Source organism: Dreissena polymorpha, chromosome 1, assembly GCF_020536995.1.
Source record: "Dreissena polymorpha isolate Duluth1 chromosome 1, UMN_Dpol_1.0, whole genome shotgun sequence".
Classification (NCBI taxonomy): Eukaryota; Metazoa; Mollusca; class Bivalvia; order Myida; family Dreissenidae; genus Dreissena; species Dreissena polymorpha.
The window spans coordinates 128,185,286-128,210,945 of record NC_068355.1 but is presented as its reverse complement, the minus strand read 5'-3'; the positions used below and the strand labels follow the sequence as shown (position 1 = coordinate 128,210,945).

At 36.2% G+C, this 25,660-nt stretch overlaps 2 protein-coding genes and 1 long non-coding RNA gene across 3 annotated transcripts in view; all 3 read right to left on the bottom strand.

Annotated features, from left to right (window-relative positions):
• Positions 1 to 6,474, bottom strand: part of LOC127850826 (fibropellin-1-like) — a 71,320-nt gene extending 64,846 nt beyond the window's left edge. The window contains exons 1-4 of the mRNA XM_052384198.1: positions 6,425 to 6,474; positions 4,677 to 4,762; positions 960 to 1,073; positions 386 to 499 (exon numbers count right to left, since the gene is read on the bottom strand). Of these exons, the coding sequence (XP_052240158.1) occupies positions 386 to 499; positions 960 to 1,073; positions 4,677 to 4,762; positions 6,425 to 6,474 (364 nt within the window). The remainder of the gene's footprint in view (positions 1 to 385; positions 500 to 959; positions 1,074 to 4,676; positions 4,763 to 6,424) is intronic.
• Positions 6,475 to 9,584, bottom strand: LOC127849346 (uncharacterized). The gene is made up of 3 exons (XR_008034857.1): positions 9,504 to 9,584; positions 8,957 to 9,145; positions 6,475 to 6,598 (listed from the first exon to the last, which is right to left on the bottom strand). It is a non-coding gene; the product is annotated as an uncharacterized LOC127849346 (long non-coding RNA).
• Positions 9,585 to 10,223: 639 nt separating this feature from the next.
• LOC127850760 (fibropellin-1-like) overlaps positions 10,224 to 25,660 on the bottom strand; it is a 45,279-nt gene continuing 29,842 nt past the window's right edge. The window contains exons 7-11 of the mRNA XM_052384088.1: positions 14,368 to 14,535; positions 13,392 to 13,559; positions 12,447 to 12,614; positions 11,521 to 11,633; positions 10,224 to 10,352 (exon numbers count right to left, since the gene is read on the bottom strand). Of these exons, the coding sequence (XP_052240048.1) occupies positions 10,224 to 10,352; positions 11,521 to 11,633; positions 12,447 to 12,614; positions 13,392 to 13,559; positions 14,368 to 14,535 (746 nt within the window). The remainder of the gene's footprint in view (positions 10,353 to 11,520; positions 11,634 to 12,446; positions 12,615 to 13,391; positions 13,560 to 14,367; positions 14,536 to 25,660) is intronic.

Genomic DNA, 25,660 nt, shown 5'->3' with positions numbered 1-25,660 from the left:
CTTTGGTTTCCCCGTTGTTACCCTGCCAATGTTACCAAGGGCGATTACTCTGCATCGAAACATACGGATAAGCTTCAACATACATTGGGCGCCGAACGGGAAAGTATATTGTAATAATTTGTAAACATAAAATAAAAATAAAAATGGTTGGATTCGGTGGAATATCAATTTTCATTCACTCGTAATCATAGAAAAAAAATTCACTCGTGGCTGCGCCATTCGTGAAAATATTGTTTACTATGATCACTCATGAATTAAAATTGATATTCCACCAAATTCAACAAATATCCTCTATATAATCAGTAAGCTCATGCTACTTGCATTAAACGGAAATATAAGAATAAATGAGTGATGAGATTTAAAATACTTCGCTGCAATTATCTACCTTCGTCGCACGTGTTCCCCGTGTATCCAACTTTGCAGATACACGTGAAGTCGCCAAGCCTGGGCTCAGTGCACGAGCCGTGTATGCAGGGGTTAGGGTTACACTCATCAATGTCTGAAACGAGTCTTGGTACTTTGACGAACTAATCTAGTATGAGAGTAAAAAGTGGTAGTATATTTGTTGATTGCTTTGTTATGTTGGATAATGTTCAAACAACATAAAAAGTACATTAGAAAAGCAACACGTTTACAACAATACTTTTATTATAAATATTCACCTTTATTTCACAAAAAAACTTAAATAATTACGGACAAATACGCTATATAAATGTATGGACGCTTTAATTTTTTTATTTCCTAGCAAACATTGACTGCACATTGGTGTTTTAAGCGATTTTTCTGTCTTTATGTAACACTTCAGAAAAGAGCTTTAAAAGATAGGAATGTGTAGTACTACTTTTCTTTTGCTATGGCTATATTACTGTCTGCGTTTAGATACTAATTGTGTTAAGGTACTTGGCGTCAGTTTAAAGTCTTAAAACCAATGAAAGGAAACTACAATAACATCGTTTTACCTGTTTCGCATAAGGGTCCAGAGTACCCAGTTGGGCATACACATTTGTAGCCCCCTGTAGCACCCATACACTTGGCCCCGTTCATACAAGTGGCACCCTCACAGACGTCGATGACTGAAAACAACAACAGAAAAATGTAGAAATTAACAAAACCGATCAAAGCTATCTTTTAATGGACACATTTTAGTTCTGCCTCATTTTTTAATTTTTGATGTTTTTCTTAAGACCGGTGTTAACAATTGCCATGATCCATAAACACTAATTGGCTTAGGTCGAATATGTTTTTCGGTTTTCGTACCAGCGCTGCGAGCTGATGTTATGTGCCATTGATAATACACGGATAGTTTTATTTTCTATAAAAATGCTTACTCTTGAAACGCTACAAATACAGTTGAACTATAAAATGCAATGGGTTGTTTTTATAAATAACCTTTATGACGACGTCTAACGAGGTTAATTATACATACAAAAAGATCGTGCACTTTCAACAGCTACGTCATAATTAGATAATCTATAAATATGCACAGGTTCTTTTGTTTCAAAAAGGTCAGCAAATGTCAATTATAATGACATTTTTGTTAATACCTACAAGGAACATAATATCCAATTAAATTGCCCTCTGATAAAAAATGGTGGATGAGTTTTACAGACTTGTGTACGGTATAAAGACTTTTAAACAGACAATATCAAACATATAACATCTTCTCCGCGTAACTTCAAGTCATATGTTTTTGTGCTTATAAAAAGACAGGCTAATGAAACACAGAAGAAAGTGTAAAATATGAATACGTTTGCCAATATGGGATCATTATTTTTAATATGATAATAACTCTTTATAAAACCAACAGTATAGGGGTCATGCACACATTACCAATAACGAGAAACCGAAAAAAAGATTTAAAGGCCCTATAAAGGTGACAAATCCAATTATTATGCATATAAATTGGTATAATTTTTACCGGATTTCAGTTACTCTTGCATAAAAAATGCTAATAACACAGCTTAGGTGCAACGTTGTCAAGAATTATGGAAGATATACTTGTTTCATAATTGGAAGAAATGTTTACAACTTTGCAACTTACGCGATGTGTAGCCTCAAAGCGGTGACGTATGCTAAAAATAGCCGAAAGAAAATTCAATTTTAATTCTATTTTAAACAACTTTACCAGCAGAAAGTTTAGATCACCACGAACGTTTTAACCATTTAGAAGAGACCTGCTTTGCGGGAGAAAACATTGAAAATCAACGATATATTTTTGGTTACCTGAGTCACTTTCACTTTCCCGAGTAAACAGCGATGTAAATTTTTTGTAAATGATTGTTTGTAAACACAATTGACTTGGAGGATACTGTATTTTGAGCTCAAAACAAGTTGTATTGCTCATTTTTTATGGTAATGTCAATAGCATTTATATATTGTTTTTTGATAATCTTTATAAATAAAATATGAAATAAATAATTAAAAATCGGTAAATAATTACGGATCGTCACCTTTATAGGGCCTTTAATGACTAACCTTCACAATGCAAATCTGATCCGTCAGTTTTATATTCGGCCAAGCAAGTACATATACCATTGGAACATGCTGCGTTGCTGATCTTCACGCATAAATTGGTGTTCACTGAACAATCGTCTTTTAGTTTGCCTAAATAAACATATTTTATTTCTAGAAACAAACAGAAACATCGGTAGGTACTGTTCAAGTCGTTGTTAGATTAGGTGTTATTCTATATTTAAAAACAGTCATATAATTAAACTTATACATCTGGTATTTTACCAGATCAGAATTAAAAAGTCAATCCTGCAATCTTTAAACAGTTGTCTTTCAAATTTTGTTATCGTATATTATGCATTTGTTTAGTAATTCCCGTATAAGCGGACAGACAGACATACGGGGGGATATATTGATAGTGGACAGACCAGTGACCAATCACATTGTGTTATCAACTTCCTCGATCATATTGTATGTATGTTCCGAGGTATTGCATTTTTTCTATTTTATCATTAATTCTTTGACATTTGCCCTCTAAAGAAAACAATGTCATCAATAATCATCACATTCCTTAATGTATTTACCAGACTAAGTGTTTCAGACTTTACAAAATGGATTGGCTTGGACTGATGTGAATGACACACATTTCATACATGACATACACGACATGCACGACATACATGACAGCCTCAAGGTCAGGTGATGACAGACTCAGGGCCAAGTGACTGATAAAAATATAATTCCGCACACATATACAATCAGGAAAGCATATAACACACTAAATGCATACACATTCTAAAAACTTGTTTTAAACGAAAACACATATTTGCAAGAGTTGAGAAAGAGTTGGCAATATTAATATATGTATATAAGTGACAGTACAGTTTTAGAGTAATCGTTTATATTTCAATTATTGCACATTATTATGATGGATCATTTGGTTGGAATTAGTAGTTTTCTACGGTTATACGCACACGAAACAATATAATTTAACACACACAAAAAGAAAATAGTTAACACAGTAAATATATGTAATTTTTATAAAATATATAATTACAATTGTATCGATTTAATCGGGGGCGGGGGTTGAAGCGGCTATGCTGAATCGTGACTTAATTTATTCATGGTTACTAAAACTATACCCTACATTTTAATCGATGGGGTAAATAAGTATATCTGGACGACGTGTATATAACGTCGATATCCTGGTATTGTTATGCACTTCAGATTTTGAGAAGTCACAGATTAAGATAAACACTCAAACTTAATTTACAAGATACAACATTATTTCTGGAAAGATACATTGAATTCGTGTGTTGAACTCAGTAAAAAGAACCATTTATAACATTGTTTGCTTCAACATCCATTATTCTTTAACACAGACATAACAATTGGTAACGAATTTTCATTGGTTCCAATACAGAATTATATATAGAATCATAGGTGCGAATTCCTTCTTATTTAAAATTAGTTATTCCACCTCAGCCAACTTCACTTTTTGTCAAACTGAATGTGAAACTATTCAACATTTATTTTAGGAATGTAAGCTTATCAATAAATTAATAGCAAACTTTTTTCTGGCTGTAATCATATTTCAAACTGTCTAAATATGACATCTTTTATACTGGGACATGCAAATACCAATTGACCCTTAAACCTTATATGTATTGTAATAAAATGCATATTTATAATATTAAAATGAACAAAACTACACCCACACTTAGAGCAGCAAAATGATACATGTCCTTACATTGCCTTGTACTCAATGAAATTATTTTTTCAATGATTTGAGGCAAAGTAAAGAATGGGAACTATTGTCAAGACTTGTTCAGTAGTTGTGAAAAGAAGTCGTGTTTTGTAAAATATTCCTTTAAAAAAATGCAGTTTATATTGCCACCACTTCTTCAGTAGTTGTGAAAATAGACAGAAGAAGTAGTGTATTGTTAAATATTTCTTTAGCAAATGTTTTTTATATTGACATGTAAAACCTACTGATTGTAACATGTATATGAGTTTGTGATATATGTGTTGTAATATGCATATATTAATTGAAAAGTCTGTACGGTGTGGAGCGGGATGCCCTCGACCCACTCACACCTATTCACGAGGTAAATAAAATGTATTGAACGGGATAAAAAAATTTATTATACCCGGTTCACATGTAGGCATTGAAGAAGTCCATTTTGCAGGTTTCGAGGACCTATCACAGATTCTTTCTACGCTACCATTCAGGCGGAAGCCATCAGTGCAGGTGTAAACAGCTCTCGAGTTCACAATCGTGTCAGTGTAACTAACGTCGCCATGTGTAGGCCTAGCAAGGTCGCCACAGTCTGGTGATAAAAATATACGTTGGACATGACAATAAATATGACGCCGAACATTGAGTCCATTCCATCGCAAACTGCTCATGTCGTAAGTACATGTACATCTTGCGTATAATGACGTTTATTTTCACATTCAATTAAACAACTGCACGTGTATAAACTATATCTATATATAACCCCTTTGGCCCCTTTGTAGAACAAAAAAAACTTTTTAACTTTCGTCGAGTATAAGTAAAATATATTGCTGCTTTTTTCTGTACAATAATATTGATAAACATGCAATTTTATTAATCCGTTATATAAAAAAAAATCGACAACATTTGTTCACCTGTGCCACGCGGAACTCAAAAGTATTGCTGCGTGATGAGTCACCCTTTTCAACAAAGTAACCAGCATGTATTATCATGCACCTCAATTGTTTTGGTTCGAATGATTTTTCGACACAACCGGTGTTTTGTCCACTGTTATACAATGTAGTTACAATAACACGGTTTTACTTTTGTCGCCCATAACTAAAAAAGGATTGCTGTTAAAACGCCAAAACTTTAAAAACATATTCACCAGCATGCCCAGTTGCAAACCTCCATATTTTGGTAAGGGTATTTTCTATCTAATCAAAGATATGTCCCCTGTTTAGCAAAAATAATCTTTTTTAAAAGTGTGTGGTGCTTAAAGGGGCCTTTTCACAGATTTTGGCATTTTTTTAACTTATTCATTAAATGCTATATATTGATAAATGTAAACATTGGATCATAAAAGCTCCAGTAAAAAATCAAGAAAAAAATTTAAAAAGGGAAAAGAACATTGCCCGGAGCAGGTTTCGAACTAGTGACCCCTGGAGTCCTGCCAGAGTCCTGAAGTAAAAACGCTTTGGCCTACTGAGCTATTCCGCCGAGTACACATTCGTGACGTATTTTATACCTTATATAAGCAATCTTCGTAGTTTCACAAAATTTAACGACAAAAACAGAACTCTCCAAATTATTCAATCGTTTCGCGTTGCAACGCTTTATAATTTTTAGGTTTTAAAATCGTCAAAAGATGCATATAATTGCTATATTAGAGCATGGTTAATGTTCAGTATTACTGTTTCCTCACAAATATCATAACTAAAACGAAAACTTACGGATCTGAAACAACTTTTTTCAATTTTGTCAATTTACCAAAGCGTGAAAAGATCCCTTTAACCCATTTATGCCTAGCGTCTAGAAAAAAGGCTTTGGCAAACAGCGTAGACCCAGATTTAGACACCGCATGATGCGGCGGCTCATCAGGGTCTGCGCTGTTTGCTTAAAGGAATTTCTGTAAGCAATATTCTAAATATAGAAATAAATATACTAGACATCCCTAATTTTGGAAATAAGTTGATCCAATTTAGAAGGATCGGAGAGTCCACTAGGCATAAATGGGTTAACTCAAATCGTGTCGCTCACGAAACCTTTCACCGATATCAACCAGCGTTTGATTTTGCGAATCTCTATAGTTTGTTTAGTTGTTTCCGATATAGGTGGGATTGTTAATCAAATGAGAACTGTGTATGCGGCATACTTTGTCGTATGATCACATCGCTAGTTGTTGAATGTGAAGTCAGTTAAGATTGATAATTGTAACCGAATTCTAATTGCAAAGTTTCCAAGGTGAAAACTAACCTCCGACGCAGGTTGGTTCCGTGTCGTTCCAACGTGGTCCAGTCTGGCATTTTAACGTCGAAGAACCAACGATCTTGTAGTGCTCAGAGATACAATCAAACGTGGCAATGCTGTTTAGAATTGTATTTGTATACGTCACCCTACCATTTATGGGAGCCGTTAAATTCCCACAATCTAAAAACAAAATCAAAACGACGGATATTATTGGAAATTAAACTTGGTATACTCAACTTACAACACAACAACATACATACATGCATAAGATTATGTGTGTCGCATATTTGATGTATGTATCTTGTTCTCAATAATGCATGTCCTGTGTTACGTCAGTGTAGCCGGAGACTCATTAGTTTGTTGACATCAGAAGCACGCTTGTAAATGGGTTCAGTCCGTTTAAAATGATGTCTGTTGTCGTGTACGTGCACTTGCAAGATGGTAAATGCGCCCGTATATGCACTTCAACAAATTGGTTTGATCCATCAAGTTGATATGTTTATGTAACGGTACATGTATATAAGCAATGCTTTTTCGGACACTCAAACAATCAGGATTTAATTCATAGGAGAGACGCTAGAAGTTTATCTTCAGGGCCCCTCTTGGGGTGGGGTCCTGTCTGGGTGGATTTACACGGACTTTGTAATGTCTTAGAAACGTTATTAGTTACTTAGAGAATTACATGGACTTGGAAATATTATGTCAACAACTGAATAAAGAGCAAATAACTGTTGATTGAGTTAATTTATATATGTGTCACTACGCACAGATATTCGTTTTGGCGCCGTGTACCAGTGATGAACCTGGAAGTACTTCCGCTAACGATTGCGAAGCCATGAACCACAACTAGAAGGACACCACGGGCCAACAGAACAACCACAAAGCGACATGAATTCAGGTCAGTTGTTTTATCAAAGTACTGACAGTACTGGTGTGACGATGCTTTTGAAGAGGATTGATGTAAAAGCATCTATTTAAGATTATCTAGATCACCACAATTGTGTATGTGGGTACGAAAATTTTGGGTAGGAAAAAAATGAGAACGAAAATTTTGGGAACAAAATTATGCCAAAAAAAAATGGGCTAAAAAAAAAGATTTGGCTACGAAAAAAATTTTGGGAAGGAAAAAAAATGGGTACAAATTTTTTTTTGGGTACGAGCAAAAATTTGGGTACGAAAAAATTTGGGTACGAAAAAAATTTGGTACGAAAAATGTAGGGTACGAAAAAAAAATGGGAGTACTGGGAAGTAGTACCCGTGGGAAACTTGACCCATTCAGCGAAACTGGGAGGCGGGTTTCATTCTCGATCAAATATAACAAGCTGATATATTCAAACTTGACATGCTCTTTAATTACACCATGCTCTTTAATTTCCCATGTATTTCATACTAAACTTTATATTTCATTGTTTCCTTTCCTAAGATAACTATGCTATGTATACGGACGTGATTTCACATGCCCATGTGCATGAACATATAATTTTTTTCTTTTGATTATTTTTTTCACTAATTCCATAAGCTTAGGCATGTTTGTTCTTTAAGTACGGCAATAATTTCATGATGATTCCCGCAAGTAGGTATGAGCACATAGTCGTAAGAGCACTTGAATACGTGAGTTCGCCCATGAACACATGGTAAGGTAAACTAAATCTCCGCGATATAACCTAATATGTGTTTCAAACAGCAAACAATATCCAACAAACGAATAAATTATCAAACATAGTATGTGCACTGATGTGGCTCTGTTATTTCTGTTTGAAAAGTTAATTAAATATGCAAAATGAGTAAGCACGCACAAGAGCGAATTTCACAGATGTCAGACGGCTATTATGCTGTTTATATACCATAGTCGCTACAACGTTTACAAATGGCAGTTCGAAATAATTCGTTTTCTTTACACTCACAATCGCGTTGAAAGTTAATTATACACGTTTTAATTCGCAATGTATTTACTGAATCACGACAAATGTCAAATACAATACAGAAAATGCATAGTTGTTTCATTGATCTATAAACATATAATGGATTGAATATAACTGATTTAAAATTAACGTTTTCAAACTATTATGAAATATTTTTTCCAGAATATGCTGTCCTATTTATAGCTGAGCCTCCTATACCTTTATCAATGATAATCAGCGAGGTATGCCGATTAGAAAAATCTCAATCGGATTGGCTCGGTCTTTTACATAGGTCGCCATTGTGAGGATTTTTTTCATGGTATGATAACTTAGACGAGTTGATTCGCAGCATTCACATCAATACATTTTATTAAACCCATTTAGGCCTAGCGGACTCTCCCATTCTTTTAAATTGGATCACATTATTTTCAAAATTAGGGGTTTCTAGAATACTAATTTCTATATTTAGAATATTTCTTGCAGAAATTCCTTTAAGCAAACAGCGCACACCCTGATGAGACGCCGCATCATGCGGCGTCTCATCTGGGTCTACGCTGTTTGCCAAGTTTTTTTTCTAGACGCTATGCATAAATGGGTGAATATGACTGATTTTGGCAACACTTGTTTCCTCTATTACCTTCCACACATGTGGGTGCTTTTCCGTCCCATCCAGTCTCATTTCTACACGTCCTTGAGGTTGTTCCATCAGTTAACTTATATTGTGTATAACACGTATACGCAACTGTAGTACCAACGGGCGCCGGGAAGGTTGCCAAAATATTTGCTGATGTTATAAACCCGTTGCTTATGGTAAGTTCTTGACAATCTATTTAATAGAAATATCCTCACACTGATATTTGCATCAGCAATACTGAAATATATCACTGAATACTCACAAGCATAATCAGCCAAAATTAATATGCTAAATTGTATCTATAAAAGGCTTTGAAATGTTCCTGTTCATCGTGAATTAAAATTCAATGTTTTATACAATCTCGTGCTATGTTTTAAGTTGACTTAAAGTTTAAGTTTACAGGTGAGGTTATGTTAAGGCAATTATCCAATTTTATGTCGTCTTATTTACGAGAAAGCAGGATATAACTTAAGCTTGTTTTTGTTAACGCATGTTAGGCATCTATTTTACATATGGTTATTGTTATTGATATATGCCGTTGTTGACTTACGACAAACGGGGGCCGACCCGCTCCAACCGGAGACTGCTGTACAAGTTCTTTCTTCGTTTCCGACCCGAGTAAACCCACTTCTGCAGGAGTAATTTGCCTTTGTATTGATAGCCACTTTACCACCGACTTCAGTAAATGTTACATATCCGTTTTCGGGATTAGCGAACGCTTGGCATTCTGGTAATAATTATTAAAACCAAACATAAACAATTATAGCGATATTAGCGCTGCTTCTGTTGCTGCTGCTGCTGATGATGATTATGGTGTATACATATATTATTGTACATTTGTACCTTATTACACCCTATGGTCTACAACCAATACGAAACACAATTACTTATGATACACTAGACATACTATGTACGGAATGATAGGCTTTTCAACGTTTATCATTTGCTTTTCAATGACCGAAAGAGCATACTTAAGCATAAACCCATTTATGCCTAGCGTCTAGAAAAAAAGGCCTTTGCAAACAGCTTAGACCCAGATGAGACGCCGCATGATGCACTGTTTGCTTAAAGGAATTTCTGTAAGAAATATTCAAAATATAGCAATAAGTATATGAGAAATCCCTTATTTAGGAAATAAATTGATCCAATTTAGAAGGATGGGAGAGTCCACTGGGCATAATGTGTTAATCAATATTTAGATATATATAGCGCCACATAACGTGCGTACTACATTCGGGAAGCATTCCCCAGCCAGCGGTCGCTTGACACGTCAGTGTTTCGTTTCCCACACGATCCAACCCAGAGTTGCATCTGAACGTTGTTGAGTCACCCACAGCTGTGATAGCGGTACTGGCGTTCCCTGAAGATCCGCCGTTGATGTCAGGTAGTATTTCACAACCTGAAATATCAAGAGTAAATATTAAAACGTTTTTGGATTTTATCAATTATCTTTAACCCAACAGCTTGAGACTTGACGTTAGCCTTTCTCGTTTGTGGAAACTCTTCTCTGTTAAATCAGTTCTTGAAGGTAAGGCTTTACGGTTTATTCGTTTATCCGGAACTTAAGAATAACACCTTTACAGAAGTGTTGTTTCCTTACTGATTGACACATGTATCGATAGTGTGATCGAGTTCATATCTATAAATTATTATTAAATATATAATAAATAAACATTACACATCGTTGCTATTCTCTTGATATTGATAAATTAAAATCTTATAATGACTCTTTTATCTGTGTTCATCGGTGTGTTAATTAATCTGAATTCTTTAGGTAACGAATCATGGGGACTAGAAACAATTTTATTGAGCGAGTGTTCCGTTTAGTATCATAAAATGCCATTATTTAATTGGTTATTGTGTAATTTAATGCTACATTAGATCCTTTATAAATTGTCATTACTCTTAAAGGGGCTTTTCACAGATTTTGGCATGTGATTAAGTTTGTCATTAAATACCTTTTATTGATAAATGTAAAAACATTGGATCTAAAAATTTCCAGTACAAAATCAAGAATTTTTTTTATAAAAAAAGTAACCCTCAACAGGGCTCGAACCTTTGACCCCTTGAGTCCTGGAGTAAAAGCCTACAACATAGACCACTCTACAATCCGTGCTCATATAATGATGGATGTATTTAATACTTTATATAACCAATCCTCGTAGTTTAACAAAATATAACAAAATATAACGACAACATCAGAATTCTCCAAATCGTTCCGCGTTGCAACGCTTTATAGGTGTCAGGGGTTTAAATCGTCAAAAGAGGCATCTAAAGATCTAAAGGATACTTTAGAGCATGGTAAATGTTCAGTAATACTGTTTCCTCACAAATATCATAACTAAAACGAAACTTCGCGAATCTGAAAAAAACTTATTTTTCTTTTGCCAATTTACCAAAACGTGAAAAGGCCCCTCCTTTAACACTAACTACCATACTATATATTTACTTTATTAAGGTACATGTCGTTCCATATATTTTAGTTAAACACGCTACGTTGTTTTTAACGTACCGCATGTGGGTTTAATGCTACTCCAACCGTTGGCTGTGCATGATGGCTTATCTACACCGTTGATGACAAGATTGGGATTGCATGTATAGGTTTCAACTCCACCAATAGGTGTAGTGGTTGAATTTTTGTCCACTGCTCCATATACAGGAGCTGTTAACACTGGGCACTCTGAAAACGAAATTTTGCAATGAACTACAAGATGCTTGTAATTTGTTTAAATAACAAAAACAATAAAACAAAAACATGACAAAGCTATAGCATGAATTGGTTTCTGAAATGTTATATGTGCTATTTTTTTTTAAATAATAAAGTACGTCCATATTAACCCTGACTAACTGACGTTTAGACCGACCAAACGACCGACAACCGACAGACTGGCATAACAACCGACCGACAGACCCACTCACTCAATCATTCACGAAACATTGACTAAGTAAGTAACTCATTGACTCACTGACTTACTTACACACATCATGACTCACTCACTCATTGACTTACTTACCTATTGACTGACTCACTCACTGTATATCTCACATAATAAATCATTCACGGAATCACTCACTGATTCACTGACTTGACCAATTAATAACTCACTCACTCACTGACTATATTCTTCACTCCCTCACTCACTCAATCTTTCTGTCACTAACACAGAAAATTAATCAACAAATCAATTCACCGATAACTAGAAAACGAAGAGTTACTACGAGAAAATCAATAAACACAGAAGGTTAAGCTTTATTTATTGACACAACGCCATTAGAACGCCTGAACAGAAAGACACACAGTTGTTAACTCGTTGATATTATCCCTATGTAACATACTGTAATGTTGCGTTCAACCGATGTTTATTTTTAAAAAGTACGTTATATCTTGTGTTATTTATCTAAACCTTAAACTACTGAACTAAATCTAGACCTCTGATTAGGAAGATGGTGTTTAAATTATTATATTTTTACATAAGCGCGTTTTTGAGCGTACCGCATGTGGGTTTAGTGCTATTCCAACCGTTGGCTGTACACGATGGCTTATCTACACCGTTGATGACAAGATTGGGATTGCATGTGTAGGTTGCAACTCCACCAATAGGTGTAGTGGTTGAATTTTTGTCCACTGCTCCATATTCAGGAGCTGTTAACTCTGGGCACTCTGAAAACGAAATTTAAAAATGAACTACAAGATGCATGTAATTTGTTTAAATAACAACAACAATAAAACAAACTATGGCAAAGCTATAGCATGAATTGGCTTCAGAAATGTTATATTTGCTATTTTGTTCAAATAATAAAGTGCGTCCATATTAACCCTGACTTACTGACTTTAAGACCGACAAAACAACCGACGGACCAAATGACTCAATCACTCACGTCACATTCACTTAGTAAGTAACTCATTGACTCACTGACTTACTTACACACAGCTTGACTCACTCACTCATTGACTTACTTACCCATTGACTAACTCACTTATTTTATTTCTCTCTCAATCAATCATTCAATGAATCACTCACTGAATCACTGACTTGACCAATTAATAACTCAATCACTCACTGCCTATATTGTTCACTCTCTCACTTACTCAATCTTTCTGTCACTAACACAGCCAATAAATCAACAAATCAATTCACCGATTACTCAAAAACGAAGAGTTATTACGAGATCAATAAACACAGAAAGTTAAGCTTTATTTATTGACACAACGCCATTAGAACGCCTGCATAGAGGCACACACAGTTGTTAACCCGTTGATATTATCCCTATGTAACATACTGTAATGTTGCGTTCAACCGATGTTTATTTTTAAATAGTACGTTATATCTTTTGTTATTTATCTAAACCTTAAACTACTGAACTAAATCTAGACCTCTGATTAGGAAGATGGTGTTTAAATTATTATATTTTTACATAAGCGCGTTTTCGAGCGTACCGCATGTGGGTTTAGTGCTATTCCAACCGTTGGCTGTACACGATGGCTTATCTACACCGTTGATGACAAGATTGGGATTGCATGTGTAGGTTGCAACTCCACCAATAGGTGTAGTGGTTAAAACCTTGTCTACCGCTCCATATTCAGGAGATGTTAACACTGGGCACTCTGAAAACGAAATTTTAAAATGAATTACAACATGCTTGTACTTTTTTAAAATAACAACAACAATAAAACAAACAACGACAAAGCTATAGCATTACTTGGCTTCAGAAATGTTATATGTACTATTTCTTTTCAAATAATAAAATACGTCTATACATACCCTGATTTACTGACCTTTAGACGACCGACCAAACGACCGACAACCGTCAGACTGACATAACAACCGACCGACAGACCCACTCACTAAATCACTCACGACACATTCACTTAGCAAGTAACTCATTGACTCACTGACTTACTTACACACAGCTTGACTCACTCACTCATTGACTTACTTAATCAATGACGGACTCACTCATTTTAAATCTCCCTCAATCAATCATTCAAGGAATCACTCACTGATTCGGTGACTTGACCAATTAATAACTTACTCACTAACTATATTTTTAACTCCCTCACTTACTCAATCTTTCTGTCACTATCACAGCAATTAAACAACAAATCAATTAACCGATTACTCAAAAACGAAGAGTTATTATGAGAAGATCAATAAACACAGAATGTTAAGCTTTATTTATTGACACAACGCCATTAGAACGCCTGCATAGAGGCACACACAGTTTTTTACTCGTTTATATTATCCCTATGTAACATACTGTAATGTCGCGTTAAACCGTTTTTTTTTCAATACTAAGTTAGATCTTGTGTTATTTAACTATACCTTAAACTACTGAACTAAATCTAGACCTCTGATAAGGAAGATGGTGTTTAAATTATTATATTTTTTACATGAGCGCTTTCTTGAACGTACCGCATGTGGGTTTAGTGCTATTCCAACCGTTGGCTGTACACGATGGCTTATCTACACCGTTGATGACAAGATTGGGATTGCATGTGTAGGTTGCAACTCCACCAATAGGTGTAGTGGTTGAATTTTTGTCCACTGCTCCATATTCAGGAGCTGTTAACACTGGGCACTCTAAAAATATTGATTAAATCGCAAGATGTATATTATTAATTTTAAACAACAAACACAAAAATCTTTTCTGTTCAATCAATTGACAGCTAAACAATGGCCAGTGCATCTTTGTTAATATACTAATGAAGTTCGTCTATATATTGTCTGAGTTAATGACTGTTCAACTGACTGATTTGCAGACCGAACGTCAAACCACTCACTCACTCACTCACTCACTCACTCACTCACTCACTCACTCACTCACTCACTCACTCACTCACTCACTCACTCACTCACTCACTCACTCACTCACTCACTCACTCACTCACTCACTCACTCACTCACTCACTCACTCACTCACTCACTCACTCACTCACTCACTCACTCACTCACTCACTCACTCACTCACTCACTCACTCACTCACTCACTCACTCACTCACTCACTCACTCACTCACCCACTCACTCACACATTCACTGATTCACTTACTCATTAACGCATTCCCTCATTTACTCACATACTCAATACGTCACTCAATAAATTAAGTAGTCACTATTTGAATGAATGAGTAAAATAAATCGTCAGCTTTTTACAAAAACGAATTTTACTGACATTGTTTGATAACATTTTAGCTCCAATTGTTAAAACATAGTATGTGAGTTGATAAGAGCCCAGTCCAATGCCAGAAAACCCACTGAATCACACACTGATTCAACGCACATGAACAGACCAACTTAAACACAGACAAACTGTAACGCTGACTAACTAGTCAGAAAGACCATTGTACTGACTTGCTGACCGAGCACCCGACCGACCGACTAAGTGACTGACTGACTGAGAACTCACCCATTTACTCACTGAATCACTGACTCTCACTAACTCACTGACTCACCCTCTGCACGACTGACTGACTCACCGACTGACTGACTGACTGACTCACTCACTCACTCACTCACTCACTGGCTCACTGACTGACTGACTCATTCACTCACTCAATCACTCAGTCATTGCCTGACTCAGTCATTGCCTGACTCACTCCATCACTGCCTGACTCCCTCACTGCCTGACTCACTTACTCACTGACTCACTGACTCACTGACTCACTTACTCACTGACTGACTCATTCACTGACTCGCTCACTGAAGCCCACACTCACTCTCTCACTCATTAACCTAATCACTCATTCAATTAATAAATAAATCAATCAATCAAATAATAAATAAATCGCTTAAATAATCGATAACTGAACACTTACTACCTAATTTACTGACTAAATGACGAACTCACTCATTAACTCAATGACTTACTCACTCACTCACTCACTCACTCACTCACCTACTCACTCACTCACTCACTCACTCACTCACTCACTCACTCACTCACTCACTCACTCACTCACTCACTCACTCACTCACTCACTCAATCACTCACTCACTCACTCACTCACTCACTCACTCACTCACTCACTCACTCACTCACACACTCACTCACACACTCACTCACTGAATGATTCACTCACTCTTATTTATTCACTTACTTCTTCGCTTACTTACTCGCTCACTAACTCACCAACTTACTCACTGACTGACCCACTGAACAACTAACTCACACTCCTACTCATTGACTCACTTACTGTCTGTCTCAAATACTCAGGTAATTTCTCCAACACGGAGTCGCTCACTCAATCACTGACGTTAACGCTTACTCCCTTTTCGTCTAATTCACTAACTGACTCATTTACTTACACGATCTCTCACTGACTGACTAACTTATTGCCTGACTAACTCCCTTACTCATTCACTCTTTGACTCATTCACAAGATGCATTTCATTTATTTAGTTACCATCATTATACTTATCAGTATTATTTGCGTCGTCACCTTCCCAATTAGACCAGAAGTTTGCAACATAAGTGTCAATAAAATGTATTAACTTCAATTAATTTAATAATTAAGTATAAGCATATTTATGTCACAGACATAAGCTAACAGAAGCTTTTAGTATATTCGAATAGTTGCTTCAACAATCAACATAAACATTTTAGATATTGTGTAAAAGATGGACAGTACTATTACACAGTATGGATGGAAATATTGGATCGCATTTCAAAATATCAGTGTTACTTCTTTTAAATTAAATCAAAAAGAGAATAATGAAGTCATGACAATGTCCAAATACAACTAACACAGACAACCTTTTACAGACCTAATTATGTGAACGGTATATGAAAGGAAAGCAGGTGTTGCATATTAATCATCAACATAGGAAGCCATTAAATTACGATTTCATTCTTCAGTGTACTAAATAACTGAACATTGTGCAATTTGAGGCCATGTTCGCATGTAATGTAATTATATGTAAATGTCAGTGAAACATCTATATCAAGACTAAAGTTATAGATTTTTTTTTGCAATTTTTAGTAACAATAACTTTGACGTTGGACCACCTATATCCAAATATAATCCTTAATTGAACTTTTAAATCCTGGCTGTATGAATTCTGTTTTATTATATAAATAGTAGTAATCATAATATCGTCTTTCATACACCGTTCATATCATCATATTTAGAAAGTTTTGTTTTATTGGATATATGAGCATATTTTGATAACTTTAGTTATCACCTTTTGATATAATTTAAAAACAGTTGCATCACTGAATTTTTGAAAGCTATCAACGATATGATAATTTATTATTTATCTATATTTAAAAAGTTGAGTAATGTTCGTTGAAGAAATAATTGAATTTCAAAATATTTAAATAATATTATGAGTACCTGTAAATTGTCATTGCCTCATTCGTATTTGGTGAAGATGACTTAAAGACACAGTCTTGCAGTCATTGACTAACCCCAGCAGACATGAGCTGGTCAACTTGTTAAAAACGTATGTTTCAAATCAATAGTACATGTATTTTAATCCGATTCTGTGCAGAATGTTCGATTATCCGTCATCTTGACTTGTGTGACTATTGGTGCAAAACTGTTGTTTATTTTAAAGGGTATACTGTTACCTATGAAACTCCATAAACTATATCAGGAGAACACAAAGTTTCCTTATTAACTAATTTAAAACAACAACAAAACAACAACTATTAACATAAAAATGTTACAACTGGGATAACCGTCTTGCAACGGTCATTGCAAAGCAATGGGGAGTTCAACCGGGTTGAATGTTAGCCGAACTTCACACATATCCAAGGCTTAGTCACAAACCAAGCGCACAACAATTCTCTAAATAAACATCATAGCACGATCTTACAAGAAAATATTGGACTGAAGACATACCATTTACATGTTCAGGATAGGGAGACATGCTTATGTTTATTTCAGCAAAACACGTATCAGTTGTGATGAAAAGTATATTATAATATTGCATTAATTTAATATTTCTGGCGGAAAATCAGTATGGACATAAACTAAATGAAAATGTTGTCAATGAATTCCATAACCCTTTATCAAATCAAGGTAATATAGTAATATTTGGTATTTCATACAATATTTTTAGTTTTCCATCCTATACGCATTTAGGGACAACTATGAAAAGGACTGTATATGATGGACACTTATATTTAATAAGGACTGGTTATCACAACTTAATATGCTTTGGGACTCGACTAGGAGCCTTTAATATGTCTATTAACGAACCGCATTCACAACCATTACGCAATCTTCTTCCATTACATATTGTATATCTGAACACAAATTACCACAAGGTGCTGGTGTTGTCCATCCAATGGCCTGACACTCTATGTTTCCTGTTCCAGTTAATGGCGCGTCGCAAGTGTATGTTGTCGTGGCGCCAAACAATGTTGTATTAGGTTGTGCAACTTTTACACCAGCAATTACCGGAACAGCACCACAGTCTGTAATAATGCGGGAAAAGGGTCTTTATACAAATAATTAACACGTCTGTCACTAACCTTTGAGAAACTGCTTGTCTGAAAATAATTTTTTATTTCTCATTATGATATAATTTAATTGATTTTGCGACGCTGTTTCATTTGTGTTTTCCTACACCATTTCAAGATCGGTTGAACATATTAAATAAAGTCAAAACGTTAAAAAAGTAATGCCCACAATGTGAAGGCGTGTATGCTGTACTAGATTTCAATTGCAAGAAAGAATGTGACTTTTTTTCGGATCAAATGGCCGCTCTAAAAAGAACAGTTGAATAAAAAAACATTGTAAAAGTTATACTGGTACATATACTCGTGTGTACATCTAATTATAGCTAATACGAGTATACCAAGTGCTTCGTATTATTTTTGATACCTGCATACCAATGGGGTCAGTCATACAATTATTGCAAGTTTTTCAGTAACATATTCTTCAGCGGCTTATCGGTAAAATCCTTTTAAAAATGGAGAATATGTTTTAATGTCGATACATGTTGGTTAATTCTCCAATACTAATTGCAGTAATAATAAACGGTTTCAATTTAGATCCGATGTCAATAACTTTAACAAAGACGAGAGCACCAAGAATGATATAAGCAATGCGAGGGCAAAACATTGGTTAATAACACCGGTGAAGACGATACAAAAACTACTCAACGCCAACGTCTTTACTTACTAAATGGTGAGCGAACAATCATTTGTATAAACAGCAGAAGACGTAACGATGTAGACGAATGGAAAATAAAAAATAAGAAATTTCTTCAAACGACAATCGGCATTGCAACTAATATCAAGATAGAATAATATAATAAAAGGATCACAATCATCGGTAACTTACTTTCTCTCGTTACCAATTTCTTTATACAAAAAATAAAGCTTGCCACACCAGTAACTGAGAATACTCTAAACGCCGCCCGTCGAAAACAAATGTAGCGAATTCACACAAGTAAGCCATCGAGAGTGGCTAGTTTCGGCAAGAGTTTTAAAACGCGTTTTAAGATGACTACGTTTAAACATGTTCCGCCAGATACTACTATTTGGATTGTGATAAAATGTATTTGTAACGCTTTTTTTAAATATACTTCCATATAAATCAAGTGCAACGTGCATGTCGTGTGCAGATTTTGAATGAGAAAGAAACACATTTATAATGCTTATTATCATGCTTTTTTATGGGACCGCTTATACTAGCTTCGTATCGCTCACAACATTCAAATACTTGTTGTATGAATCTTCTTAAGGTGTCGTTTTACTTCAGCTTCATGTAAAGTGTAGTTTTGTAATTAAATTTATTTCAATATTTTCTGTGTTGATAAATAAAAAGATTTGTGTCATACGGTTGTGGTGTCATCGTTGATGACGAAAATTATCAATAAATATGTTAAATTCTGATAAAGCAGATATGACGTTAAATGGGTAAAATTGCAGCAAAACAAATATTTTTAATACAATTGATGTTTCGAAACACAGTCTCAAGTTTGGTTAAACAAACTTAAAGTAAACGGACCAATGTTTCAATATATATTGTTGTATAATGCAAACCGGGGTGCAATAAAGTACCGTCATTTTCTGTTCTCTTCTGATTTGTATCGCGAATTTAATCATCGTGTCAACTTCCGCAAATCAACTTCTACCCACATATCACAAGTTAAATGATGCGACGAGTAAAACAAAACGATATTGTTCATAAACAAAATCTTATGTATATCAATGTATACCAACTTAAGTAGTTTGTTCCTGTACACATTATTAAATCCCTTCGTCTGCGTGACATGTTGTTTGAAGTACGATAAAACGTAGATTGGAATTATGCCGGGAAATGAATTTGGAAGAATTATTCCTTAAAAAGTACGTTTAATTTATTTTATAAAAAAGCATTTAATCTTTACAAGAAAAATAGTTCGGTTGGCTATTCAGTTAGGCCCTAACGTGTTTAATTTCTAAATACTCTTAAGCATTACATTAAGCTACGCGGCCCGCATTACAGCTGGTGTTCTATAATACAGTGCAATCATCGATCGCTGTGTACACAAAGCAGGTCAAACAGATCAAACAAAATTCATTGACTAACATTCTATGACTTATTTATTCATTGTGCATGTTAATTTCCCAAGACTTAAATAATGTCCAACGATTCATGTATCACTTATAAAACCATTATTAACTAAAGATTGTGTATTTCCTTTATTTCGCCCTTAATGTTTACACCTGTTTAATAACAAACTTAAAGCCTATGTCAAATTTTCACAAATACGCAATGAAAAACAATTCATGAATTAAACGTTTCCATACCGGGTGGTATCTAGTGTTCAACCATCTCAGTGTGTTTCTATACTGTAGCAACATATTGGTTCGACTTATTGCCTGCTAACAATTTATGGTGATATTGCGCTCTTAAAGCTCTGTCGGACCGTATTTGGTACAAAAACGAATATGGTACATTTGTACCATATTCGGCCGAATATGGTACAAATGTACCATACTCGGACCGAAGATGGTACAATTTTCGACCGAATATGGTACAAACATTGTACCATATTCGGTTGGAATAAGTTTTTCTATGCTCGCCAAAACGTATTTGGTACATACCAAAAAAACTCATAAAAATGAAAATGGCCTACGTATATGGTACATAAATTATGTATTTCTTAATAAATGAAATAGTCTGCCGATGTGTAAACTTTTTTTCAAACTCAAATACATTGTATTAACCTAATATTGGAAGTGACAAAAGTATCATCATCATCATCATCATCATCATCATCATCATCATCGTCGTCGTCGTCGTCGTCGTCGTCGTCGTCGTAACTAGCAGTAACAGAAACAGCTAACCTAACCACACTTTACATTGATTTTGCTGGTTGTGTAACTGTTTCTCCGGCGAGCTCAGTCGGTTGCGCGTCAGATTGGCACGCAGGCGGCCTGGGTTCGATTCCCGGGCGGGCCAGATACTTTCGTTGAGATCATTAATAGCAATTTTCAAATTTTTAAAACTTTTTTTTTCGAAAGTGTATTTTCACCAAAATCCGATTTAAGAGATTTTGAGCTCTTTTAAATGAATATATCTCTCCAAAAATAAGGATGTTTGACTGGCTGCTTTAGACAGGTGTGACTGTATTCCTAAACATTACTTTGTAAAGTTGATTTGTCGTTCCGACGTCATATTGCTGAGAAGCCGACAAAGCTTTGAAGTTTCCGATTTTTTCTTTGATAACGTGCCGCTTTAAAAAGGCGGGAATTTTGCACACGAGTCTTACTCAGAAGTCAGTAACCATATATGACTTGGCGGTCGGCAAGAAAAGTTGTGATTTTCGACTAGAAAGAATTGAAATCCAAACTTTCTTCAAACTTCAAAAGAATTCTTGACAGTAAGTACTGTACATAATTTTAATTTTCAGTTGTCTTAATATGCATTGATGTTTTAACATGCATTGATTTTTATGTTTTATGCCCCCCCCCCCCCCCCTCAGAGTGCATTTGCAGTTGTCCGTCCGTCTATCCAATTGTCCGTGGCATTCCTTCCGGGTGCGTAACTCCTAAACTGCTAAAATATTTAAGCTACAGTCATTTTTTCGAAAGTGTATTTTCCACCAAAATCAGATCGAGCTCCTGTAATCTGTAGATTTGAACATTTTAAATTTTATGGAGTTTATAGGTCTTTGACCTTCGAACCCTGCCTATTCGTGACTTCTGGTGAGCGACCTAGGCCCCCAGGGCCCCTTCTTTATATCCCTTCCATCCACGTAGCATTGGTTTCTACAGACCGTTTGTCCGTTGACCGCCATAAGTTTGCCCGCTATTTTTCCCCTGAATTTGAATTCGGTTGGATTTCAATGAAACTTTACATGAAGTACTTGCTACTTTCATTGCGCATATTGCCCGGAAGTTCGGATTGTAAATTTTAGCGGAGCTATCAGACGAGTGATTTTAGCTCAGCTCATGTCGTGAGACATTCGTTTTCGACACGCGGTGTTCAATACAAGCTCTATTAACTAATGAAGTATAAATGTATAATAACTTATTATATTATTTCAGATGAAGGAAGCAATTAGGAGAAAAAGGAAGCAATTAGGGTGCTTGCCCAGGTCGAAGTACGACATTATTGTCAGATGTTTAAACGGATCGTTCGATGTCCCTGTGAAGAAACGGACACCTGAAGAGAATAATTGTTTGGCCATGATTAGAAAACGTAAGGACTTCGAGCTTGGTGACCGGGGTTCTTTATTGTGTGGCGGAAAGCAAGTCCTTGTGAAAGAAGATCTTCCTAGATTTGTTGAGAAGATGTTCATGGAAAACAAAGGATGTGGAGCAAGGGTTATTTACAACAAACTGAAAGTAAATTACACGGGGTTCTCGGAACAAGCTATCCTTGAAATACTGTACAATAGCAAGTATTACCATGAGAAGTATCCGAGATTTACAAACAAGCCAAAGCCAAAGACAATTACAGAAGAGGAACCAGGCAAAAGATGGCAGATTGACATAATTAGCATGAAAAATCAAAGTGTTAGCTACAAGGGGTCCACATACAGTTATATTCTACAAGTCGTGGACGTTTATTCTAGGTACGTTATGCCAAAACCCCTGAAAACGAAGAGTTCGCGTGAAGTTGCAAAGGCATTAGAGGACGTGTTGATGGTTAACCTTGCCCCTGACATCATCCAATGTGACAACGGACTGGAATTTAAAGGCCCTAGTATGAAACTTTTGTTGAACAAGTACAACATCAAAATGATCAATAGTAGGCCGTATCATCCTCAATCACAGGGCAAGTGTGAAAGGTCAAACAGTGTTATAAAGGCCAAGATTCTATTTGCAACAAAAAGTAAACGTGGATTTAACTGGGTCGAAGGGCTTCAAGATTTAGCCTATGCCATAAACACAAGTTTCAAACGAGTTCTTGGGGGTCTCACGCCCTTTGAAGCCTACTACGGAAGAAGTCATGTTTTTACCAAAGAACGTCATAGTTCTCGTGAAATAAAGAAAACCATACGGCGAGCAAATAAAAAGGCTTACAGGTCGCTGTTGAAAAACGCAACTTCCCCAAGCAAGTACAAAGTAGGAGAGACAGTATTAATTCGCTATCCCTTTCGAAAATCCAGGGTGTCAACCAAAAGATATGTTATCGAAGGCAAGGTAGAAAAAGTAAAACGAAATGGTGTTTATATCGTGTCATTTCAAGTACCGAACAAACCCGAACTTGGATTCGTAAGCAAATCGGTTGGGGTCGAAAACATGACTAGCCTAACTGTTGCGTTAGAGAAACAACGAAAAATTAAAAAACATTCATTAAAACAGAACCGCTCAGAGAAACAAAATCACAGAACTAAGTACTATCATGTTTTAACACACCATGAAAATCTGCAGTTGTTGGATGGGGTGAATATTGCCATGGACCCAAATCCGGATGGAAATTGTCAATTTGCTGCTATATCGCATCAACTTGGTAAAATTGGTATATACAAAGACGTAGATGCTTTACGTAAGGAAGCAGTCCATCACATTGTAGAAAACAGATATTTCTATGAAACTTTTGTCTATGATGAAACATTTGATGAATACGTTAAGAATATGTCTAAGAATGGGACATACGGCGACAACCTCACGCTCATTGCACTTATGAGAGAATATAATTTGCAGTGCCTGGTAGTTTCTACCCGAGGACTAGAACACTCATCAATTGTGTCAGCAGATGGAAAGTTCGATGGTGATGTTGGAACAATTGCATTGGGGTATTTCCCAGAAGGATTTGGCATGCATTACGTAAGTATCCGTATCAATCAACGCGTGTACAAGGACATAATATCACGCTTAGAACAGTCGTATGACAACGGTGACTCTGGCGACAGCGCTGCGTCTGGCGACAACGCTGCGTCAGGCGACAACGCTGCGTCTGGCGACAACGGTGACTCTGGCGACAACGGTGACTCCGGCGACACCGCTGCGTCTGGCGACAACACTGCATCTGGCGACAACGCTGCGTCTGGCGACAACGGTGACTCTTGCGACAACGGTGACTCCGGCGACAACGGTGACTCCAGCGACAACGGTGACTCCGGCGACAACGGTGACTCCGGCGAAAACGCTGCGTCTGGCGACAACGGTGACTCCGGCGACAACGCTGCGTCTGGCGACAACACTGCATCTGGCGACAACGCTGCGTCTGGCGACAACGGTGACTCTTGCGACAACGGTGACTCCGGCGACAACGGTGACTCCAGCGACAACGGTGACTCCGGCGACAACGGTGACTCCGGCGACAACGCTGCGTCTGGCGACAACGGTGACTCCGGCGACAACGGTGACTCTGGCGACAACGGTGACGTCTCTGTGTGTTCAGCCCTGAAAGAGCTTCAAGATATGATAAACAATAGGAGGGCACAGAAGCGAACGACTTTTCCATTTCTGATGTTACCACTTCACATTCAAGTTGAAATTTTTAAGTTCTGCATACAATCAAACCCGTCAATCCAGTTTGTGTTGGCGAAGGTCGGCAAACCCTTTAGAGATTTAATAAGGTCAATGAGTTTGCAAACACCTAGAATTTACATTCGGCCGGATATTGGACTAGATACTAGTAACAGAAATCCTGTTAGCGTTCGTTTCCTATTAACAAGAGCGGGCAGAAACAGCGGTCTTATTTCGGCAATAAAAGAAATCATCAAGGGGCCAAAATGGGCAAACGCATGGCTGCGTTTGCGTGTTAGTGGAATCGGTTGGTATGATATCATAGATGTCATGTACAGACATTACAGGTGAAATATACATGTATATCGGTGTTTGGAAACCTGTTATGTTATTTTTGTGATTGATGATTATGTTCTTCTACCGGAAATTTGTTGTCATTTGCTCATTTACTGGTAACTTTTTACGAAGCACATTTGGGATATTTTGGCTGCTACTAAAATGAATGTATATATGTATATTATGTCTTGTCAAAATGCTACAGTTGGATTAAAATTTAAATGCTGTTCTATGTTCTTCAATATTACTTTGAAAAATCCTGTCAGTATACCAATAAATGAAAAAAGTACAAGTTTGTTGAATCTCTTGAATGAAACAAATTATAAAATACAAAATGTAAAATGAATATGTGATGATGATGATGACAAAACATTTGTGATGATGATGATGGTAAAAAAATTGTGATGATGATGGTGGTGGTGATGATGATGACAGTGGTTATGATGATTGGGGTTTGATGATTGTGGTGATGATGATGATGATGATGATAATGATGATGATGATGATG